Here is a 24,015-nt window from a genome sequence, read left to right as displayed (position 1 = left end):
CTGTGCAGTGAAAGCAGCAATCCCTCTTACTGTTCTGGCTTCTGGGATAGCTGTGCAGCCTGTATTCGCTCCGTAAGACACCCACACATTTCCCCTTACTTTTTAGGAGGGGAAAAGTGAGTCTTATAGAGCAAAAAATACAGTATTCACAATGAGATCCTGTTTTTAGAACCTGGGTTGGGGTAACATTCAAAATTTACACAGTATGAAAAGAGAACAAGCAGCCTTGGGCAAAAAACTGCATACACAGCTGAAACTCTTGCTTTCTGGTTTCGGTACAACTGCTCCCACTGCTGAAGAGGCAAGCCTAGAGTGCAATGTTAAGAAGCTGCTTGACTCTTTGCCAGTGGAACCTGTTGTGTGAATGAACAGCAAGCAAAGCTGTACCGTCACCGTGCACATGGGGACAGCCAATTCACAAAACCACCAGGATTAATTCATGACAATATGCTATAGGACTTTGGGTTCCCAAGTGCTACAAGCCAGAATTAATGACAAATCTATTCTGGCCTTGGGGAAATGCCATCTTTTTTATTACAAATATGTATTTGTAAATCAAGCAAGAGCCACCGGAAGGTTTATTACCATGAGGACACTGCTAAATGATTTCTTAATATATACGTTTTCCCACTATCAAGACACATAATTGCAAGGTTTCTGCTTTCCTCAATGAAGACTGCCACAGTGGGTTCACACCTCTGGGAAAGCGAAATCTGGTGAAAATACCGCTCTCACCAACCCCACCCCACCCCAGTTGAGTATACAAATATACGCAGAGCGAGGCTAGACAACACAGTTCCCTCCAAATGCAGTTGGCCCTGATGAGGGTCCGACAACATCTTGAGGGTGCCCCATTGGCTACACCTTTGATGCATGGAGAAATATCAGTAGCAATTGCAACCCAAAGCATTCATAATCACTTCTACAGCACTTTCCATGTTTGCAGTGCTATGGAAAGAGTGCCTACTTTGCGCAGCTGGGTGAAATGTTTTGCAGTCCCATTTTGCAGGTGGGAACACAGGTAAGCACAACCTGGTGTGGTTTGCTTGGGGATGGGGGAGAGAGGAGGAGGAAGAGGAACAAACCAGCGGATTGGGAGGACAAGGTTAGGTCTGCTTTCTCATCCCTCTATCCAAATATCTCCAGTGTCACCCCACATAAAACAGTCATCGGTCGTTTGATACCCATTACTCGTATTATAATCGAGCAGCTTAACTTGCAATGAAGGTTACTACTGAACATTCGCAGGTACCCAAATTTTCTTCCAGGATGAGAAATGTTGAAGCACCAGTTGGTCGGGAGTCTTGTTTGAAAACACAAAATAATTTTTGCTAACTCTCCAACTTTGTTTTTCACGGCTTGCCTTCCCCTTTACAAGATACAAACCCAAGCATGATTACCTTACAGATTCCAAAGAACTGAGTTTTGTCTCGGTCCTATGCATGTTATTTACTCGGAAGTAAGCCCCACCAAGTGAGTGTGTGCCCAGGACTGGCATTAAAGTGCCCCCCATCTACAGCTGAAGAGGCAGAGGCATTTAGATGGCCGCAGCAAAAATTTCCCAAGAGAGAGCTAGGGCTCTGCCTCAGTGGCCTAGGTTCGCATCTCCTCCAGTCAAAACACGTATCTGATGCCTTACACAGGAAATTTTAGGCTCTGATCCTGCTAAATAAATGCCAACATAGTTATCAATACCCGAAGAGCTCCCGCTAGTTAGTATTACAGCAAACTCTGAAGTAACCCTTTTTACCACCAGTTACTGTGTTGGACAATTCTCTGACCCAAGGAGTAGATTCTTACTGGACTGTAGGGCTCTTACGCAAAGAAAGGCGTGAAATTCAGATGCAACAACATAAAATTCACCTGAGGAGAGGTTGGTAAAAGAAAATACACTGTGCTAGACAATATTAAAAATGTGTATTCTTTTTTTTTTTTTAATGGCAGCACTGAGTTGAGCACTATTCGACAGCCTGGAGTAAAATCTATCTTGTGCCTTCCGTTGTGTCATCTTCCACCAGGAACGAAAAGGAAAAGTTAAGATTTCTTAATGGGCCAGACCCAATTGCCCTCGAGCAAACCCAGTTCTTGAGTACACTCCTCAGCAGGAGCCATTCCCGTGAATGGTTGAAGATGTCCCGCACACACAAAAAGGAAAAAAAGAAGAAGAGGAAAAGCAGGAAGTTCTTTCACTGATCGCCCAGCCGGAAACCCTGGCCCCAGTTGTGTCTCCCTTCGCCCTGGCGGTTCTCTGCAGGCCTGCGCATGCTGGCAGGGGGCACCCCAAAACTAGAGACTCCTCCTCTCCTGTTCGGCAGCCAGTGGTACCTGGGGGCCAAGCAAAAGAGCCGTTCAAATATGCCTGGTCTTTCTGAAATCAGGACTAGTTCCAGCTTTGTGGCATTGTGCGTGTGGAATCTACACAGTAAGAGCTATAAACTGGCCAAACAGCAAAATGATTGGATGACATATGGCTAAGATACTGTTCAATCCAACCCTGCCCCTTTGAGTGCAGTCAGTGGCATAGCGTGGGTTGTCAGCACCCGGGGCAAGGCAAGTAATTTGCGCCCCCTAACCCATGGAGCCAGGTAGGGGCAGAGAGCTGTGAGTGCGAGCACCCCCCCCCCCGATGTTGCGCCCGGTGCGGCCGGCCCCTACTGCACCCCCCACGCTACGCCATTGAGTGCAGTTTTAACCTAATTGGAACTGTTTTGGCAGACCCCCTAACAAGTCTGAAGTTCTTTTGTCAGTTTTCATTCTTTTATCAAACACTCAGGGATATCTCAAAAGCATTGCCCTTCCTAGCTTAGTGGGAGGGAAAGCATTGCATATTAATACATTAAAGGTAAAGGGACCCCTGACCATTAGGTCCAGTCGTGGCCGACTCTGGGGTTGCGGTGCTCATCTCGCTTTATTGGCTGAGGGAACCGGTGTACAGCTTCTGGGTCATGTGGCCAGCATGACTAAGCCGCTTCTGGCGAACCAGAGCAGCGCACAGAAACGCCGTTTACCTTCCCGCCAGAGTGGTACCTATTTATCTACTTCCACTTTGACGTGCTTTCGAACTGCTAGGTTGGCAGGAGCAGGGACCGAGCAACAGGAGCTCACCCTGTCGCGGGGATTCGAATCGCCAACCTTCTGATCGGCAAGTCTCAGGCTCTGTGGTTTAGACCACAGCGCCACCCGTGTCCCTTATTAATACATTAAGAAGTGTTAAATGCCCCAGTTTAAAAACGGACGATCTGTCACATTTGGCAGGATCTGCAAATGTGTCACCTATGGGTTACAGGAAGTGTTAGGCAGCTCTCTTAAGAGATACAGCAATTATTTCTCGCCTCGAAACGGTGTGGGTGTATCTCACTCTTTGGCTCTGAACTGGGATAGAACCAGTATGTTTTCTGAGAGAGAGAGAGAGATTGTGAGTATGTGTGCTTGCATCGAGGACTGGCAAGATCTGGTTTTCAGCATTGTGATATATCAACAGCTAAATATTGATATATGCTGATATATCACGATGTCTGAAATGTATCTCTGCTGCTGCTTCCTCCCCACGTTAATTCAAAAAGACATTTTTGAGTAAGCATGCGTAAGCCAGTTTAAGTTGAATTACTTGTTTTCAAACTTCATTTTACAAGTCTATTGTCATCTTCCTCTTTGATTCATGGCTTCTAAAAGTTTCAGTTGAAAAGCTCTCCTTATTGGTTTCGCTGTCAGAGATGCATGCTCTGATAAATGTGGAAGACCCCATCAAGATCCAGCAAACTGGAAAAGCTTGCTTGGGTCACCTAAATTCTCTAGTTATCACTGTTATAAACCCTTTTTTCAAATAGGATAACTCAAATGTTTCCTAATAAGCAACCTGATTTCCCTTTTAAAAACGGAGAAAACCTTATAAAACAACTTACAGGAACTGAGGCGTTGATAGGAAATTTCTTCCTCCCAAGTCTATTGGATATTTAAACATTAAGAAAAAGTACAGGTGGCCAACCAGGTTGCCAATCAGCTCATTGATGATACTGCAGGGAGAAGAGAATGGGATCAGCGTTGAACAATTCTGTTAGTAAAGCATTTTCTGCTGCCGACCTGAAGGCAATCTATACACACTGAACCTTGGTGGCCCCAACATACAGCCAAGGAGGCTAAGCTGGGGCTGGAGGGAGGGGCAGCCTTGGGCTCCTATCCCTAAGAGGAGGAGGAGTTTGGATTTGATACCCCGCTTTATCACTACCCTAAGGAGTCTCAAAGCGGCTAACCATCTCCTTTCCCTTCCTCCCCCAAAACAAACCCTCTGTGAGGTGAGTGGGGCTGAGAGACTTCAGAGAAGTGTGACTTGCCCAAGGTCACCCAGCAGCTGCATGTGGAGGAGCGGGGAAGCGAACCCGGTTCACCAGATTACGAGTCCACCGCTCTTAACCACTACACCACGTTGACTCTCCTGTATAGCAGCAAAATACTCCGATATTGCTATACTCCTATATGACAGCAAAAAATGTACCATACATGCCCAAAGCTACAACTCCTAGCAGTTACCATGCTCAAAGGACAGGCTAAAAAATAAGGCAGACGGAAGAGTCAAACGGGCACAGGAAGTTCCTTTCCTTCATGCATTCACTTTTTCTTTTGGAGAGAGAAGAGCACAGGAGCCTGCTGCTCATGCAGGAGCAACTGCAGCTTGAGCAGGGCTGGTACGATGGCTGGGACCTTTCGCCATGGAAATTGCTCACTGAGAAACCCGCCAGTGAAGATCTGGAGGTTGGGTCAGTGGAAGAGCTGGGCAATGCAAGGGAAAGAGTGTCTCCTTGCCACTGCAAAACAAAAAAGGCTACTGCATTCACACACATTCCTCTTAATTATCCAGATGTTTCAGATGTCCTTCAGGGTATGGAGGTAAGCCACATGTTACTCTAAGGGCTGTATTTACTGTAATACAAAACAGGTATTTGGGAATACTTACGAGCCTCCAATGATATAGTTGAATCCCAGGATAACCCACGGTAGATAGCATGCCTAGGACAACAAGAGCACATGCAAACTTGCTGTGAACAAGGAAACTGAAGGCTCCACCTGCTTCAGAATTCTCCAAATACAAGTCCCAGACAGAAATATAGCTAGCTATATACATTATTCAGCATTTCATGTACAGGGGTTGCATCCAATGTTGATGACTTCCGCTTGCACAACAGAGCTCATCTCCATCTGCTCATTTCTGAAGCCCACTGCACACCCTGAAAATCTGCTCCAGAGGGTTGGGGTCCATTTTGGAGCATATTTGAGGAGCAGAGAAAGGCAAAGTCTGGCCCCTGAGAGAGCAGGCTGCTGGACTAGGTGGGCTATTAGGCTGATCCAGCGGGCTCCAGTTGGATCAAACAGACCTCCGCTCGCATCACTGGAAACAACCCCATGGTTATTTCATGACATCATCATCCACATCATCATAATTTATTATTTCTACCCCACCCATCCGGCTGGGTTTCCCCAGCCACTCTGGGTGGCTTCCAACAAAGATTAAAAATACATTAAAATACCACACATTAAAAACTTCCCTGAACAGGGCTGCCTTCAGATGTCTTCTAAATGTTAGGTAGTTATCTCTTTGACATCTGATGGGAAGGCGTTCCATAGGGCGGGCGCCACTACCGAGAAGGCCCTCTGCCTGGTTCCCTGTAGCTTTGCTTCTCGCAATGAGGGAACCGCCAGAAGGCCCTCGGCGCTGGACCTCAGTTTTCAGGTAGAACAATGGGGGTGAAGGCGCTCCTTCAGGTATACTGGGCCGAGGTCATTTAGGGATTTAAAGGTCAAGACCGGTGTTCTGTGGTCTCGGCGGCCGCTCCCAGTCTCGCTGATATAGACGTTTCCCCCCCCCCCAACTATGGAGGTTTTGCTCTACCTAGTCGGTGACATGTAATTCACATTTTAGAAGTACAGTACCTCTCCCTGGGTTACAACATGCTATCAGGACACCCAAGTTGCAGTTAAATCCCCTTCAGCTTTTTTGCTCCATCCTTTGCCTCTGCTGGCATAAAATCTCTCTCCCGGCTCTGCCCTTCCCTCCCATCCTACACTGCCTTTGCCAATATTTTCCTTGTCTGTACACCTCCTCATTGCATACCGGACAAGGATGACAAATCCCCTTCTCCAATCCTAACATTCCATGATAGCATAGCCCCCACAACTCCGTATCTGGCAGCCAAGAGAAAGCATGGCAATCTGACATGAGGTGGCTAGTAGCATCAGGGAGGTGGGTAAAGGTCAAGGCGCTCTGCTACAGGCCCCTGGCTGCAGCATCGCAAGGTGTTTCTAGAGCATACAATGTAGTATAAAGACATTGCCATCTCACACATAGGTCTACGTCTATTGTGGCCAAGGCACATGATATCAACTCCGAGGCTACCCTGCAGAAAGGCTCGGAAGTGAAACACCTTTAGAGGCAGCAAAAGAGCTCCTCTGATGCCAGTGTCCCTTTAAGAATCTGGAAGGGACAAGTAGTCACGGGGGGGGGGGAGCTGCCTCCCTTCCCCAGTGAGTGAGCAAAGTTCCTTTGATATGGGCAAAAGGCTCGAGGAAAGGGGAAAGCCCTTTGGCCTTACCTTAAACCGTGTCCCAAACCAAAATGTCACAATCATGTCTCTGTTCAGCTGGGCCCAAACGTAAAGTACGGACATGATCAAGGGAATCATCAGCAGCTACAAGGGAAGCAAGAGAATGAAGAGACAAAAAGACTGAGATTCAGTACAGGAGACCTAAGCAAGTGCAGAAGGTTCACAATAAAAAAACAAACGCAGAGGCCTGTTTAGTGTTCTCTCCAATTTGCACATAACTTCAAACCTGGATTTAGTATTATGGAAACAAGACTCTGGCGCGTGTCTCCTCCCCACTCCTGACATGGTTGCACAGGGGAGTTTGAAATCTCTGCCTTTTGTTTTTGATTAACTGCAGCATGTCACTTGAATCTGAGAACTGGCTATAACCCTGAGTTGTTATCACTAACTATAGTTACAATTATCCATAGCTTAGAGTTCAGCCAACACACTAAACTGTGGTTCATATAAAACAGATGAAAAAGTTTCTGGTCTTCTAACAGCTGTGCCAGAGCAAGCAGGAGAGAGAGCACAGAAGCCCAAAGCTTGCTGTGGCTCTTTAATGGATGCCTGCCACAGAGAGGTCTCTCCACACCTGACAGCACATCGTCATTGAAAAAGTGTTTTAGAAAAGCGTTTTCCCTCTTTGCCCCAGGTTCCCTAATTTGAGATCTGCCAAGCAGAAAGCAGCCTATCACCAGACAGGACAGCATGCCGGGGCGCGAGAAATCTGGTTTTGCTGCCTGTCCCAGATAGCAAATACAAAGGCCTGTTGTCAAGATCGGTCAAACCACAATGCATGGCTTGTGGGCTGCCTTCAGCTTAGTGGGTCACAAGTGATGAAGGATTGGTGCACAGAGAAATACAGTGGTGCCTCGCAAGACGAAAAGAATCCGTTCCGTGAGTCTCTTCGTCTAGCGGTTTTTTCGTCTTGCGAAGCAAGCCCATTAGCAGATTAGCGCTATTAGCGGTTTAGCAGCTATTAGCGGCTATTAGCGGCTTAAGGGATTAGCGGATTAGCTGCTAAAAGGCTATTAGCAGCTTAGTGCCTTAGAAAAAGGGGATGGGGAGCGGGGGAAAAAACCCCAGGAATCGCAAGACATTTTCGTCTTGCGAAGCAAGCCCATAGCAAATTCGTCCTGCGAAGCACCTCCAAAACGGAAAACCCTTTCGTCTAGCGGGTTTTCCGTCTTGCGAGGCATTCGTCTTGCGGGGCACCACTGTACTTGGTTCCTAGCCTTGTTTATTCCTAGAATTAAGTCCCACTGATTTTGCCACCATCTCACCAAGTGTATTTTCCATGGAAATATACCTCAGATTGCAGCCCTCGAGATTACAGGAGTCTGCTCAAATTATAGAAATAAAAATAGACTTTAAAATTAAGTCCAGCGATCCCCTCCTGATTCTGCACTGACAGAACTGAGCACAAACAGGGGGGTTGCAGGTTTTTAGGCCTCCTTCTTCATATCATCCGTGTTGGTTCTTGCGTAATGAGTTCCATCGCAAGAAAAAATAGTGTTGATTTACTTTCAGCAAGATCTTTTTTAAAAAGCTAATGTGACTGAGAGATGTGACTGTGCGATTGGCAAGGACAGTTTGACAGAGGTGTCAGCACCAGGCTTGCTTAATTACCTGAAAGTTAGATTACACACACACACATATCTTAAACAATTGGGGCTGACTGGCTATTTTAGATGCAAAGTTAAATACGATTCTTCTCTGCAGTGCAAAATGATGCATGCATTTGGGAGAACTGGGCACGAGTGGCCTAGAATCATAGAATAGAATCATAGAATCATAGAATCATAGAGTTGGAAGAGACCACAAGGGCCATCGAGTCCAACCCCCTGCCAAGCAGGAAACACCATCAGAGCACTCCTGACATATGGTTGTCAAGCCTCTGCTTAAAGACCTCCAAAGAAGGAGACTCCACCACACTCCTTGGCAGCAAATTCCACTGTCGGACAGCTCTTACTGTCAGGAAGTTCTTCCTCATGTTTAGGTGGAATCTTCTTTCTTGTAGTTTGGATCCATTGCTCCGTGTCCGCTTCTCTGGAGCAGCAGAAAACAACCTTTCTCCCTCCTCTATGTGACATCCTTTTATATATTTGAACATGGCTATCATATCACCCCTTAACCTCCTCTTCTCCAGGCTAAACATGCCCAGCTCCCTTAGCCGATCTTCATAAGGCATTGTTTCCAGGCCTTTGACCATTTTGGTTGCCCTCCTCTGTACACGTTCTAGTTTGTCAGTGTCCTTCTTGAACTGTGGTGCCCAGAACTGGACACAGTACTCCAGGTGAGGTCTGACCAGAGCAGAATACAGTGGCACTATAACTTCCCTTGATCTAGATGCTATACTCCTATTGATGCAGCCCAGAATTGCATTGGCTTTTTTAGCTGCCGCGTCACACTGTTGGCTCATGTTAAGTTTGTGGTCAACTAAGACTCCTAGATCCTTTTCACATGTACTGCTCTCAAGCCAGGTGGCACCCATCTTGTATTTGTGCCTCTCATTTTTTTTGCCCAAGTGCAATACTTTACATTTCTCCCTGTTAAAATTCATCTTGTTTGTTTTGGCCCAGTTCTCTAATCTGTCAAGGTCGTTTTGAAGTGTGATCCTGTCTTCTGGGGTGTTAGCCACACCTCCCAGTTTGGTGTCATCTGCAAATTTGATCAGGATGCCCTTGAGTCCATCATCCAAGTCGTTGATAAAGATGTTGAATAAGACCGGGCCCAAGACAGAACCCTGTGGCACCCCACTAGTCACTCTTCTCCAGGATGAAGAGGAACCATTGATGAGCACCCTTTGGGTCCGGTCAGTCAGCCAGTTACAAATCCACTGAGTGGTAGCATAGTCAAGACCGCATTTTACCAGCTTCTTTACAAGAATATCATGGGGCACCTTGTCAAATGCCTTGCTGAAATCAAGGTAGACTACATCCACTGCGTTCCCTTCATCTACCAGGCTTGTAATTCTGTCAAAAAATGAGATCAGGTTAGTCTGACATGACTTATTTTTCAGAAATCCATGCTGACTATTGGTGATCACAGCATTCCTTTCTAGGTGCTCACAGATTGTTTGCTTAATGATCTGCTCCAGAATCTTCCCTGGTATTGATGTTAGACTGACTGGGCGGTAATTATTTGGGTCCTCTCTTTTCCCCTTTTTGAAAATAGGGACAACATTTGCCCTCCTCCAGTCTGCCGGGACTTCGCCTGTTCTCCAGGAATTCTCAAAGATGATTGCCAGTGGTTCTGAGATCACATCTGCCAGTTCTTTTAATACTCTTGGATGCAGTTCATCTGGCCCTGGAGACTTGAATACATCTAAACTAGCCAAGTATTCTTGTACTATCTCCTTAGTTATTCTGGGCTGTGTTTCCTCTGCTGAATCATTTCCTCCAAATTCTTCAGGTCGGGCATTGTTTTCTTTATCGGAGAAGACTGAGGCAAAGAAGGCATTGAGGAGTTCAGCCCTTTCTGTGTCCCCTGTTTGCATTTCACCATCTTCTCCTCTGAGTGACCCCACTGTTTCTTTGTTCTTCCTTTTGCTACGAACATACCCATAGAAGCCTTTTTTGTTGCTTTTAACCTCTCTAGCAAGCCTGAGTTCATTCTGTGCTTTAGCTTTTCTGACTTTGTGTCTACACGTGCTGGCTATTTGTTTGAATTCCTCTTTGGTGGTTTCCCCCCTTTTCCATTTTTTGTACACATCCTTTTTTAATCTTAACTCAGTTAAAAGTTCCTTAGATAGCCACCCTGGCTTCTTTAGGCACCTTCCATGTTTCCGTCTCATTGGTATTGCCTGAAGTTGTGCTTTTACTATCTCCCTCTTAACAAACTCCCAGCCATCATGAACTCCCTTTCCTTTTAGTATTACTGTCCATGGGATCTCACCCAGCACTTCCCTAAGTTTTATGAAGTCGGCTTTCTTAAAGTCAAGAAATTGAGTCCTAGTATGCTTGGCTGCTCCTTTCCGTTGTATAGTAAACTTCAGAAGAGCATGATCACTTGCGCCTAATGATCCTTCCACTTCTACCCCATTAACCAGGTCATCGACATTGGTTAGGACCAGATCTAAAATGGCTGTTCCTCTTGTTGCTTCTCCCACTTTCTGGACAATGAAGTTGTCTGCAAGGCCAGTGAGGAATCTGTTTGACCTTATGCTCTTGGCTGAGTTTGACATCCAACAAATATCTGGGTAATTGAAGTCCCCCATTACTACTATCTCCCTTCCTTTTGCATGCTTGGCCATCTGTTCCAGGAAGGCATCATCTATGTCCTCCGTTTGGCTTGGGGATCTGTAGTAAACTCCCACAATGAGGTCACTATTATTCTTCTCTCCCTTAATTTTGACCCAAATGCTCTCACTTTGGCTTTGAGGTTCTAAATCTTGGATCTCTTCACAGGTATACACATCCCTGACATATAACGCCACTCCTCCTCCTTTCTTGTCTGGTCTGTTTCTCTGAAATAGATTGTATCCCTCCATTTTTACATTCCAATCGTGGGACTTATCCCACCAGGTTTCAGTGATGCCTATTATGTCATATTTAGTTTGCTGTACCAAGAGCTCAAGCTCATCTTGTTTATTTCCCATGCTTTGTGCATTAGTGTACAGACATTGAAGTCCATTAGTCATTCCCCCGTGTCTCTTATTTAAGGATTTTTTCCTCCCACCACTAGGTCTGCTTGCTGTTTGCTCCATTTGGTCCCTAGAAGGGCCTGAGATGGAAACCCTCAGAGAGAGTAGGGAGAGGTTGGGCCCAATGCAGCTGGCAAGGAGTTCACGGATACAATCCCAAGAGGTGCTCTTATGAAACTCCCAGGAAATGGTTTCAGCCTCAAAGTCTCACAGTATAGTGGTGCCTCGCAAGACGAAAAGAATCCGTTCCGTGAGTCTCTTCGTCTAGCGGTTTTTTCCTCTTACGAAGCAAGCCCATTAGCGCTATTAGCGGTTTAGCGGCTATTAGCGGCTATTAAAGGCTTAAGGGATTAGCGGATTAGCTGCTAAAAGGCTATTAGCAGCTTAGTGCCTTAGAAAAAGGGGGTGGGGAGCGAAAAAAAACCCCCAGGAATCGCAAGACATTTTCGTCTTGCGAAGCAAGCCCATAGGAAATTCGTCCTGCGAAGCACCTCCAGAACGGAAAACCCTTTCGTCTAGCGGGTTTTCCGTCTTGCGAGGCATTCGTCTTGCGGGGCACCACTGTAGAGACGTAATCAAAAGCAGGAATGTACACCTCTGCCTCTTTCTGGAAATCAAAAGGTCTTATAGCTCCTAGAGCCCAAATATGGGAGTCTGAGTTTGAGAAGAACAGGGTGCAGTTGGAAACTCTGCCTGATGCTCCAGGCACATCTCGGAAGTTCTCCTTCCTACAAAGGGCAAAGGCTTTACGGCAGCTTCAGCTGAAATTTGGCTGAAAAGGAATGCACCTACAAGTCATTGTTGACATTGGTAAGACTGCTTACCGCCTGGCTAACAACAGGCATAGAATGCATTCAAGGGGTATGATGCGGTTTATCATCATTACACCAGCGATGGAAAACTGGTGGTTTCCACATATATTGCTGGAGTGCCCAACTCCCATCAGCCACAGCCAGCATAAGCAATGATCAAGGACAATGTGGGTTGTAGTCATTTGGGTGGCCAGAGGTTCCCCAACCCTACATTATGTGAATAAGCCTTAAGCCTGTGTAATTTCTCCTTCCAAAGCATGCCTGTGAGAAGATCAGAAGCCCTGGCCCCTATTTTCACTGTCCAATGCCTACTCTGCGGTCAGCTTCCTAAACCTGCTTCTTTCGGTCACACCACAGAGAAAGCACAATACACCCTGTGTGGACACGATGCAAAATTGCAGTTAGATAAGAACAGAAGGGAAAGCTTCCAATCTCTCCTCCTTGCAGCTGCGTGGGAGGAGCAGGGGAGCCGAAGAGACACATCCACAAAACAGTATCGACTAATGTAAAATTTACCTTTGCACAGTAGACAAAACACCCACCCACACCCTTTTCTCTGTCCTCCAGGCAAACATGAAACATTATCAGAGTTCAAGGGCACCTTTCAATGCAAAGCAAGGCCAATCGTGTGAGAGACAGACAGACAGACTTGGGGAGGGTGTGGTTGGGGAATGTTCAGAGAGACATGGAGGGTCGCAGCAAGGTATTGTTAAAACCTGAATGCAGCCATTTTCTCTCAGGCTTATTTCTCCTACAGTTTTGCACTTGGGTATCAGCAGAAAATTCACACCAAACTTGCTGGACAGGAATGCGGAGTGTTTTGCTTGGTGCTTTCAGGTGTTCAGAAACACAAACTGACCCTTTTTCTCCCTGCCAGCACACTGGTTTAGATGGGAGAGTATTGAATACACAGTACACATAATCCACTCTGATCTGATCTGGCCCACATGAATTCTGTACAAGTAGCACGAAAGACCTGGCACTTTAGAAGCCAGGTCGCTTTGAAAACAGACATGCTTACCTGCATATTCATTGCCAAACCAGTAATCTTTCATTGTTTCACTAAGGAAAACCAAACTAAAAGAGAAGACAAGAAGTGCAACCTTGTGATGAGGCACATTTAACTCAAGGGACTAAAAGAGATGGACAGAATCTGCCTGGAAACCCACAGCATGGCTTTGAAACAGCCTGTGGAAATATTGCTGGTGAGAGAGCAAGTGAATCAGATTCAACACAGTACAGTGCAGAAGAAAAAGTTCTGTTAGCCGGACATGCTAGACACTGCCATTACTGTTCTGCAGGCAAGCTTCAGTGGACTCAAGTGCAACCAAGGATGTGCCTGCTCTCCTCTCACCTCCCCTCCGGCAGGACCAGGAGGAAGACTTCTGCAAAGTTTAGTTCTGCTTTCAAAGAATCTCATCTTAGCATTAGGTACGAATGAGGTATCTTGGTGTAACACAGTTGCCGAATTTGAAGCTGCCACTGTTAAACCATTAGTCATTTTAAGCCAGGAGTACTGTTTTTTTACAGAATGCGAAGCCAAGATTCCTCGAAAGCTAAACTCAACTTGGCAGAAGTCCTTCCCCTAGCTACACAAGAAGCAGACAGGCACAGGCCCAACAATTCGCTCTGAGCTCATTAAGGCTCAGCCACTCAATCAGGGTTTAGTACAGGGCCAGTGAACAGGGACGTGGGTGGCGCTGTGGGTAAAACCTCAGCGCCTAGGACTTGCCGATCGCATGGTCGGCGGTTTGAATCCCCGCGACGGGGTGTGCTCCCGTCGTTTGGTCCCAGCGCCTGCCAACCTAGCAGTTCGAAAGCACCCCTGGGTGCAAGTAGATAAATAGGGACCGCTTACCAGCGGGAAGGTAAACGGCGTTCTGTGTGCTGCGCTGGCTCGCCAGATGCAGCTTGTCACGCTGGCCACGTGACCTGGAAGTGTCTGCGGACAGCGCTGGCTCCCGGCCTATAGAGTGAGATGAGCACACAACCCTAGAGTCTGGCAAGACTGGCCCGTACAGGCAGGGGTACCTTTACCTTTTTACAGGGCCAGTGATGCCCTATTATAAAACTATGTGTACAGCATCTTTCTGAGGTTTTTTTACCTGCAATCCTTACAACAATTCCTACACGTACAGTCAAACACAAAGCCACCAGATATCAAGGAGATAAAGAACTACACAACATTTAGAAGACATCTGAAGGCAGCCCTGTATCAGGAGCTTTTTAATGCTTGACGTTTTACTATGTTTTTATATGTGCTGGAAACTGCCCAGAGTGGCTGTGGAAACCCAGCCGGGTGGATGGGGTATAAATAATAAAATTGTTATTAATAATTATTAACAATACATCATAGTACAAAAGGGGCAGAAAGGAGTGAAGCAGATTAACTTGACTAAATGCTGGCTTTGACCTGTAAAGCCTTAAACGGTTCAGGACTACAATAGCTCAAGAACCGCCTCTCTCCATATGAACCAACCTGTGGTCATCACCTGAGGCCCTTCTTCATGTGCCCCCTCCACAAGAGGTCCACTACACGAGAATGGGCCTTTTCTGCGGTGGCTCCCCATTTGTGGAATGCTCCCCCAAGGGAGGCTCATTTGGTGCTGCCAGGCAAAAATATTACTCTTCAGCTGATTAAACAATCTATGGCCTTTTGAATGTGTTTTGGGGGGGCGGGTATTGGGTTCTGTTTTTGATTATATATTTTGCGTTCTCGTTTTGTATTTTTACGTTATGAACCGCCCTGTGATCTTCAGATGAAGGGTGGTATACAAATTTAATAAATACTACTACAACTACTGGAGGATTGCAGGTGGCGCTGTGGGTTAAACCACAGAGCCTAGGACTTGCTGATCAGAAGGTCGGCGGTTCGAATCCCTGCGATGGGGTGAGCTCCCGTTGTTCAGTCCCAGCTCCTGCCAACCTAGCAGTTTGAAAGCACGTCAAAGTGCAAGTAGATAAATAGGTACCACTCCGGCGGGAAGGTAAACAGAGTTTCCATGTGCTGCTCTGGTTCGCCAGAAGCGGCTTAGTCATGCTGGCCACATGACCCGGAAGCTGCATGCCGGCTCCCTTGGCCAATAAAGCGAGATGAGCGCCACAACCCCAGAGTCGGTCACGACTGGACCTAATGGTCAGGGGTCCCTTTACCTTTACTTTACTACAACTACTAAGGCCATGCAGTGGATATGTGACTGAACACAGATGAGGACCACACAACAGACTCCCACCCCTCTGCAGAACTCAAACATGCCAAAACGTTGGTGTAGCAAATAAAAAAGGATACAACTATGCAGATCCAATTAAAGAGAAGCATGAACATATAGTCGGCGGGTCTTCCATCGAAAGCGCCTGTGAACAAAAGAGTGGCGTTAGAGCGAGCTGAAACCTTGGCAGTTGTTTTGCATTGTTCCCCCCAGAGACACTGGGTGGATCTTAAGGGCTATGATTATATTGCACGACACAACTGTGGCTTTCGTTCAGAGGAAGAAACGAGAGGCTGATCCGTTTCAGGAGCCCGCAGGAAGATTCAGGGAAGGTTTTTCTTCCAGTTAAGAAATGCTTGGGGGGGGGGGGGAACTGGCTGTTTTAATAGACACGAAATATATCATCTCCACATTTGGGGAGAGGAAAGCCTCTTTATTTAATATCGGTACCAGCTTTGGATCTAGCATTATTTTTCTGCAAAAAATACAGGAAACAATGCTGCAGTGCAGGTACAGTCATGCCTTGGAAGTCAAACGGAATCCATTCGACTTCCAAAATGTTCAAAAACCAAATCGAGCCTTCCAGTTGGCTACAGGAAGCTCCTGCGGCCAATTGGAAACCATGGAAGCCCCGTCGGACGTTTCCAAAAGAACGCTAAAAAACAATCACTTCCAGGTTTGCGGCGTTCAGGAGCCAAAGTTCCAGGGCGTTTGAAATCCAAGGTATGACTGTACCAGTGAATTCAGACCACACAGTCTCAAAACAGCACCTTGATTCAAAATAACCAGCCTCCATTTTCCTCTCATTCCCAAAACCCTCACAGGGCAAGTGTCTGAGCATGTACCAAAGACTAGCACTGCACACACACACACACACACACACACACACACACACACACTTGAATTTTCATTAACCTCCCATGGGTCCAGACTCTGCCCAGGGCCCTCTCCCACTAGAGGGGAGAGGCTGTTTTTATAAATTCTCCCTGCAGCCTCATGCCCCTCAGAAAGCTGCCCCAGAAGGTGACAGCTAAGAGGCAGCACTAAGGGCTGCATGAAGAATATGCAGAGGTTTGGATGCAACCCTGCGAGTTCTGCATCTTAGAAAGATGAGATTCTCACAGCTCCATTGACAGAGACCCTGCCTCGCATGCATAGGGTCACAGACTCAATGCCTGGCATCTCCAGGTAGGACTGGGAGAGTCCCTCTGTTTTAAATCCTGGACAGCCACTGCCAGTCAGTGCAGACAGTACTGAGCTTGATGGACTAATGCCTTGACTCAGTATAGGGCAGCTTCTTATGTTCTTATATATGCATCCGAATTAGCATCTATTGCCACAAGAAGATTATAAAAGAAAATGGAAGGTAACTAGTGCCACTGAATGCGAAAACTAAATAGTATGTTATATATTCAATGTTACATTACCTGTTTCTAATCGTGATGAATACTGATACAAAAAATATAAGTTCACCAGGTAAAGAAACCCCGTTCCTGGGCCGACCGGAAAATAGAAGGTTGCTGTGATTGGCCTCCAGATCTGTTCAAACATTTTAAAGAGAGAGTATGAATTCAGAGGTTTATTACAGTGAAACAACCAAGAGTCTTGTGGCACCTTAACTACTGACAAATTTATTATGGCATAAGCTTAGCAACTCCACATGATGCATGGTATGTAAGCCTCACTTGACTAGCAGATGGGAGAGAAATGTAGGGGGGTGAAGTCAGAGTAAGAATCATTTAAGACAAGAGCTTTCCAAACTGTGTGCTGCAACATGTTAGTATGTCGGCTGCAGTTTGTACATGCGTTGTGCGAATGCTCCCCAGGCTCCTCCTGGGGCTGGAAAGGGGTTAGTTCAGGGGTCTGCAACCCGCGGCTCCGGAGCCGCATGTGGCTCTTTTACACCTTTGCCACGGCTCCGGGGCGGATACTAGCGAGGGGAGGAGGCGCATTGTGCGTCCCGACACTCCCCACTGTGGCGGGCGCTGTACTGGCTGTGACGTTGCATGGGGGCGGTCTGTGCGTTAGTCACGCACCGTCCTGACGTCACCTTCCTGCCCGCCCGCTACATTGTAAGGGGCATGTATGCTGGTCACTGCATTGAAAGGGGGCATGTACGCTGGTCACTGTTTTGAAGGGGAGTGAAGAACACACACAAAAAAAGTTAACTTGTTAATTTAACGTTTATTTCTATGAGGAGGAGTAATTCTGAGGGGTCAAACAAAGAAATAATAAAAAAGTGACAAAAAAGTTATTTTTATAATGACGAGTTTTGCGGCTCCCATGTTGTTTTTTTCTTCGGAAACGGGTCCAAGTGGCTCTTTTTGTCTTAAAGGTTGCAGACCCCTGGGTTAGTTAAACCTCCAGCTTGCTTGTAAAGCTGAATTACTGTGTCGCAAAATGATGCACGTCTAAAAAGTATGTCAGCGAGATGAAAAGTTTGGAAAGCTCTGATCCAAGAGCACGGCAGCACACAAGTAACTTCTCCTTGGAGGACCCAAATTTATGCATGCTATAGAAATGAAGTACAGTGGTGCCTTGGGTTACATACGCTTCAGGTCACAGACTCCACTAACCCAGAAATATTACCTCGGGTTAAGAACTTTGCTTCAGGATGAGAACAGAAATCGTGCTCCAGTGGCGCAGCAGCAGCAGCAGGAGGCCCCATTAGCTAAAGTGGTGCTTCAGGTTAAGAACAGTTTCAGGTTAACAAAGAATTAAGTTCTTAACCTGAGGTACCACTGTAATGTATTTCTATGAGGGTGGTTTATTTCATATATATAACAGCATTTAAATAACACTTAATATTTCAAAAATCTCCAAGCAGTAGGTGGCTACGTCCCCAATGCTATATTGTAGGACTTGCACAAGCATCGCCTGTCTTTACACAAAAAATAGAGCACATTCCACCTGTTCTAGCGAACTCCCTGCCTGTGTCATTTCCAGCCCTGCTAACTCTGAGTAGCAGCAGCCACAAAAAATTGCCTTGCCACAAGGGGCTGATCGTGCTTGCATTTCTGACACAGAAAGAAGTCATCCACTTACAGTGAGGGGGGAAAGTATTTGATCCCCTGCTAAATTTGCCCTCTGACGAAGAAATGACCAGTCCATAATTTTAATGGTAGGTTTATTGTAGCTGTGAGAGACAAAATAACAACAGGAAAACCCCCCAGAAACCCAGAAGACAAAAGTCAGAGATTGATGTGCATTATAATGAGTGAAATAAGTATTTGATCCCTTTGCAAAAGATGACTTAGTACTTGGTGGCAAAGCCCTTGTTGGAAATTACAGAGGTCAGTCGTTTCTTGTAGGTGGCCACCAGGTTTGCACACATCTCAGGAGGTATTTTGTCCCACTCCTCTTTGCAGATCCTCTCCAAGTCAGTAAGATTTCGAGGCTGATGTGTAGCTACTTGAACATTCAGCTCCCTCCACAGATTTTCGATGGGATTAAGATCTGGAGACTGGCTAGGCCACTCCAGGACCTTAATGTGCTTCTTCTTGAGCCACTCCTTTGTTGCCTTGGCCGTGTGTTTTGGGTCATTGTCATGCTGGAATACCCATCCTTGACCCATTTTCAATGCCCTGGCTGAGGGAAGGAGGTGCTCACCCAAAATTTGACGATACACGGTCCTGTTCATTGTCCCTTTGATGCGGTGAAGGTGTCCTGTCCCCTTAGCAGAAAAACACCCCCAAAGCATAATATGTGCCCCTCCATGTTTGACGGTGGGGGTGGTGTTCTTGGGGTCGTAGGCAGCACTCCTCCTCCTCCAAACACAGCGAGTTGAGTTGATGCCAAAGAGCTTGATTTTGGTCTCATCTGACCACAACACTTTCACCCAGTTCTCAGATTCAGATGTGCATTGGCAAACTGCAGACGGGCCTGTACATGTGCTGTCTTGAGCAAGGGGACCTTGCGGGCTCTGCAAGATCTCAGTCCTTCACGGCTTAGAGTGTTACCAACTGTTTTCATGGTGAGTATGGTCCCAGCTGCCTTGAGATCACTGACAGCTCTTTGGTCTCGGTCATGGTGGGTACTTTGAAATCTGCTGGATTGATTGCTTCTGTCAACAGGTGTCTTTTGTACAGGTACTGTAACGAGCTGGGATTACAGGTAAGACCTCTCCCTTACAGCTGGTACTTCTAATCTCAGCTCGTTACATCCAGTGAAGATACCAGGTAGCCTGACATCTGGCCGGTTGATAGGGGATCAAATACTTGTTTCACTCATTATAATGCACATCAATCTCTGACTTTTGTCTTCTGGGTTTCTGGGGGTTTTCCTGTTGTTACCCTGTCTATGACCTTCCTTTTTTTGGATGCCTCCTTGAGCTCCTTCTCTTCTCAAGATCTTCCTGAGCATTTTGATCAGGGGGATGATAGCAGGTCCCCAGTACTAAATTATTCTTGGGGTCCAATATCACCACCTAACAATTCTGTGGTGGAGTCTGCCCCTTTTGGGATTTCAATCTCACGGGACTCTGTGTCCTCTTTGACATGCAGAGCAACAGCACCTCCAGAACACCCTTCTCTGTTGTTGGGTTGAAATAACCGGCAGACGAGTCGAGGGTGTTCATGTGGGAGGCATCTCACAGACCAAGTCTAAGAGACTCCCTTTTATTGTATATTACCCCCATTGCAGCATATGCGCTTGGTGCTGATTGGTTACACGTGGGGTACGTACAGGCATTGTACTATTACATACACATATGAGAGAGTTACATGCAGATATTATACATCACTAGATAGAGAGGGTACAGGAACATGGTAATCTATGATTGATAGGGTGGTACGCAGAGATTATATAGAGTGCACTTAACATTCCTCTAGTCTGTGGTAATAAACAGGGGATGTGTATAGTTAGATAACAGGGTCATGACATCACTTAAAGATTTGGAGCTAGCCGTGTCAGGGTTGTTCGGGAGGCAATGTGCTGGAACAGCGCCTACGCAGGACTCCAAGAATTCAACAGGGAAGCAGCACAGGAAGAGAACACAGGAAGGCCATATTCTTAGTCACACAGGGCAAGGCATACTCTACACTCTGTCCTTCCTATAGTCCAGATGCGGAGACAACTGTGGGCATACTATTGCCTACTATGCCCAATACATCTACTCTCTCTTTTAAAACCAAGCATTCCAGTTCATCCATTCAGGGGATTCTATAATTAACAAATGAACATCTATTCATGATCTCTGTTTCCAAACGGATCTGGCAAATACATTTTATCCTACCTTACTTTGGCCTCTTTGAATTCCTATAATGTCCCCCTTGCACGATACAACATGTTCATCCTCGCATATTCCAAACCAGCTGTTCCTCCAGTGACCAACTTAAAAGCTGCTCTGTTACAATGCTAATTTTAAGAACCGAGTTCTTCCCTGGTTCAATAAAGCCTGTCCCTTTCATAGAAGCCTAGATAGTTCTATAATTTTTCCTCAGTGCCTAACAAATCCAGATTCTTGTCTCACAAACACACTGAGAATGTTTAGCTGGCTATGCATGTAGCATTTCAGAGAACACAACCTTGAAGGTGTTCTATTTATGGCTGCTTTACTGCTTTCTGAAGGTCCCGTAGGCCTAGAAAGGTCCAGATGGAAACCTATTCTGCCCTGGCCTCCTCACCCTATTAATGGAACTGTTATCTTCACATTTCAATACTAGGGCAAAGGCACTTTGTTAGCCCAGGCTCCCCCTCACTTGTAGAGCAAGTGCTGCGCACATGAACAAGCATCACATGCCTGCTTTACTCCTACCATCTTGGAAGGAAAAAAACCAACAACCTAACAAACAAACCAGACAGCCTTCCATCATAGTTCCTTATTATATAAAAACCAGAAAATGATTAAGCATAATGGTTTCTGAACAAACCAAGATGCTGACGCAAAGCACTTGGCTTCATATACAGTCATACCTCAGGATAAATATGCTTCAGGATAAGTATTTCCGGAGTGCGTTACTTCCGGGTTTCACCGCTCGCGCATGCACAGACGGTCAAAATGACATCATGCGCATGCGCAGAAGCTGCAAAACGCGATCCGCACACACACGTCTTACGTTCTATTCATGATGCGAATGGGGTTCCGGAACGGATCCCGTTCACATCCCGAGGTGCTACTGTACTGTATCATTCACTCATCTGCACAAAAGGAAGGGATACAGTGGCTGCACACAAAGTAACAATGTTTGATTTTGAGTTATTGATGATGATGATGTTCAAGGAAAGAGGTAGGAACTCCTGGGCTCAAAACAAGGCACCTTTTACAAGTGGTGTCCCGTCCCCCCAACAGGTGGCCATGACACAGCACTGACAATTCCCGCGTGGCTCCCTCGGGTGGCACAACGGGTCAGTGCGCCTGCCTGTCAACCAGACAGTCGCTGGTTCGAGCCCACCCAAGGACGGCGGTAGGCAGCTGTCCTGCATCGCTGGGAGGGGGCTGGGCTAGATGAACCCTGGGGGTCCCTTCCAACTCCCTGCGATCCATTGACAACCAGCGCTGCCGAGCCCCACGCCGTCTCCCAACAACTACAACTCCCGGCATGCACAGCGCCGCGCCGCGGGTGATTCTTAAGCGCCAGGCTCGCGCCGAGCATGCCGGGAGTTGCAGTCCGCCCACTCGCTTACCTGGAAGCGGTTGATGAAGGCCTCGGGCCACAGGAAGAGGTAGAAGGGGCTGACGAGGCCTAGCTTGCCGACGAGAGGGACCGCGATGGCGCCGGCGAACCAGTAGCGGGTGATGAGCGGGATGCTCCGGAACCACTCCCCGAGGTCCGACATCTCCCCTCCGCTGCGAGGCCTGGGCGCCGGGCGCCTTCGGTGCTGGGGCCTTCCGCTGCCCGACGCTCTCGCCGGAGCCGCTCCTATGACAGCGAAGCCGCGGAAGGTGGGGCGGTGGGAGGGGCCCGCCTTCCTCCGACGTGGCCGCGCCGAATTCGGCCGAGCAACGGCCGCTTCCGGTTTCCGCCTTTCTCTCTCTGAGGAGGGGCGGGGCGGAAGGAGCGTCGCCGGAAGTTCCGGCTCTTAAAGGGACAGCGGGCGCTGTTTCTCACCCCTGTTTATCAATACACGTGGGAGCGCGTTTGGGGGGGGGGGAGTAGAAACGCGGAAGTAAACATACAGAGGCTTCAATTTATTTTTTTAACTGTTTATCCTGATCCCAACTCGTCCCTGTTTGCTGCAAGCCGCGGCTCTAATGTTCAATTTAAATGCCAACTTCAAGCATATAATTTCCCAGACTGGCTTACTAGTATCAGAGGGAACAAAATAAAATAAAATAAAAAATTCCTTTCCGTAGCACCTTAGAGACCAAGTATCTTAGTTATTGGTATGAGCTTTCGTGTGCATGTTACTGGAAAGAATTTTTTAATTTAATTTAATTTAATTTGTTTTGTTTCAACTACGGCAGACCAACACGGTTACCTACCTGTAGCTAGTATCAGATGGGTGTGTGGCACTTTAGTTGTAGTGCATTAGTTTGTCTCTCTCTTCTCTAAGCCGATCTGGATGAATACAAATATTTAAAACATTTTGAGGGGGGGTTATGTGTGTGTGTGTATATATATATATATATGTGTGTGTGTGTGTATGCATATGTGTGTATACATATATATATGTGTGTGTGTGTGTGTGTGTGTGTGTATATATATATATATATATATATTCCAGAGCTTACATGACACTTAACCGCAAATCTAGGGTTGCCATATTTCATAGAATCATAGAGTTGGAAGAGACCACAAGGGCCATCGAGTCCAACCCCCTGCCAGGCAGGAAACACCATCAGAGCACTCCTGACATATGGTTGTCAAGCCTCTGCTTAAAGACCTCCAAAGAAGGAGACTCCACCACACTCCTTGGCAGCAAATTCCACTGTCGAACAGCTCTTACTGTCAGGAAGTTCTTCCTAATGTTTAGGTGTAATTCCTGTGTAATTCCTGACTCCCGCAGAGGTGTAATTCCTGACTCCCACAGAGTTGACCTTTTTTTAAGGAAACCACCAACTTGTTGAGCTTTTGGGGTGAAACCTCAGCTACAAATACAGTACTGTAGTGGTTTTAAGCTTCTGGAGCTGTTCCCACTGCTTTTTCCACCACATTGTAATACTTCTGGGTTTTCCCTGACATTTTTCCAATTCTGCAACATTTCCCCAACCCCATTTTTACCCCAAAAGGCAGGGCATGTCAGGATTTTTCCTGACGTGTGGCAAGCCTAGCAAATCTCTACCTCTGCGTGGGTACTGGGAAGCTGCCCCTCTTGAATGTCTACCTACCACAATGCATTTTTTTAAAGGCGCATGAACAGACTTCCAAGAGAGATGGTGGACTCTCTTGCTTGGAGGGTTATCGGTTTGGTTTGTTCTTGTTCTCATTATGCATTTTGTGTTTTTGTTTTGTATTTTTTTATGCTGTGAACCGCCCAGAGATCTTTGGATGAAGGGTGGTATACAGATTTAATAAACAATAATAATTTTAAGCAGAGGTTGCATGGCCATCAGTCATGTATGCATTCGATGATATTCCTGCATTGCCGAGGGGTTGGACTAGTTGACCGCGGAATCCTTTCCGATCGATTATTCTTGCACCATGAGATGCCTTCTAATTACGGTGGGCAGTTATGTCCACTTTATTTTTAAAGCAAATGTATTTATTTATTATTAATGTTGCAATACATATATGAAATCTTTACTTAATGATACATATACATTATATGTGTAAATTCATATTTTCACATTATGTACCAACATTTATCCATTTCTTATTTCTTGTCCTGTG

At 46.5% G+C, this 24,015-nt stretch overlaps 1 protein-coding gene across 1 annotated transcript; it reads right to left on the bottom strand.

Annotated features, from left to right (window-relative positions):
- Positions 1–510: 510 nt before the first annotated feature.
- On the bottom strand, positions 511–22,199 carry DERL1 (derlin 1). The gene is made up of 8 exons (XM_083450732.1): positions 21,869–22,199; positions 16,672–16,783; positions 15,325–15,389; positions 13,057–13,083; positions 6,585–6,680; positions 4,952–5,004; positions 3,903–4,013; positions 511–2,325 (listed from the first exon to the last, which is right to left on the bottom strand). The coding sequence occupies exons 1-8, from the start codon at positions 22,019–22,021 to the stop codon at positions 2,187–2,189; spliced, it is 756 nt and encodes a 251-aa protein (XP_083306858.1). The 5' UTR covers positions 22,022–22,199; the 3' UTR covers positions 511–2,186.
- Between the last annotated feature and the right edge of the window lie 1,816 nt (positions 22,200–24,015).

This window comes from Podarcis tiliguerta (genome assembly GCF_965153285.1).
Source record: "Podarcis tiliguerta genome assembly, chromosome: 7".
In the NCBI taxonomy this organism is placed as follows: Eukaryota; Metazoa; Chordata; class Lepidosauria; order Squamata; family Lacertidae; genus Podarcis; species Podarcis tiliguerta.
Note: the sequence above shows the minus strand (reverse complement) of the source record. Positions and strands in the feature narration are given on the sequence as shown.

Bases quoted from the DNA above. Each gene is read 5' to 3' on its own strand.
- DERL1 (XM_083450732.1), bottom strand. From the start codon at position 22,021: ATGTCGGACCTCGGGGAGTGGTTCCGGAGCATCCCGCTCATCACCCGC. The intron at 5,005-6,584 runs GTAAGGCCAAAG...TTGTTGTCCTAG, and splicing joins GGTTTGGGACACGGTTTAAG to GCATGCTATCTACCGTGGGT. The intron at 2,326-3,902 runs GTAAGTTGTTTT...CTTGGCCCCCAG, and splicing joins CTATCAACGCCTCAGTTCCT to GTACCACTGGCTGCCGAACA.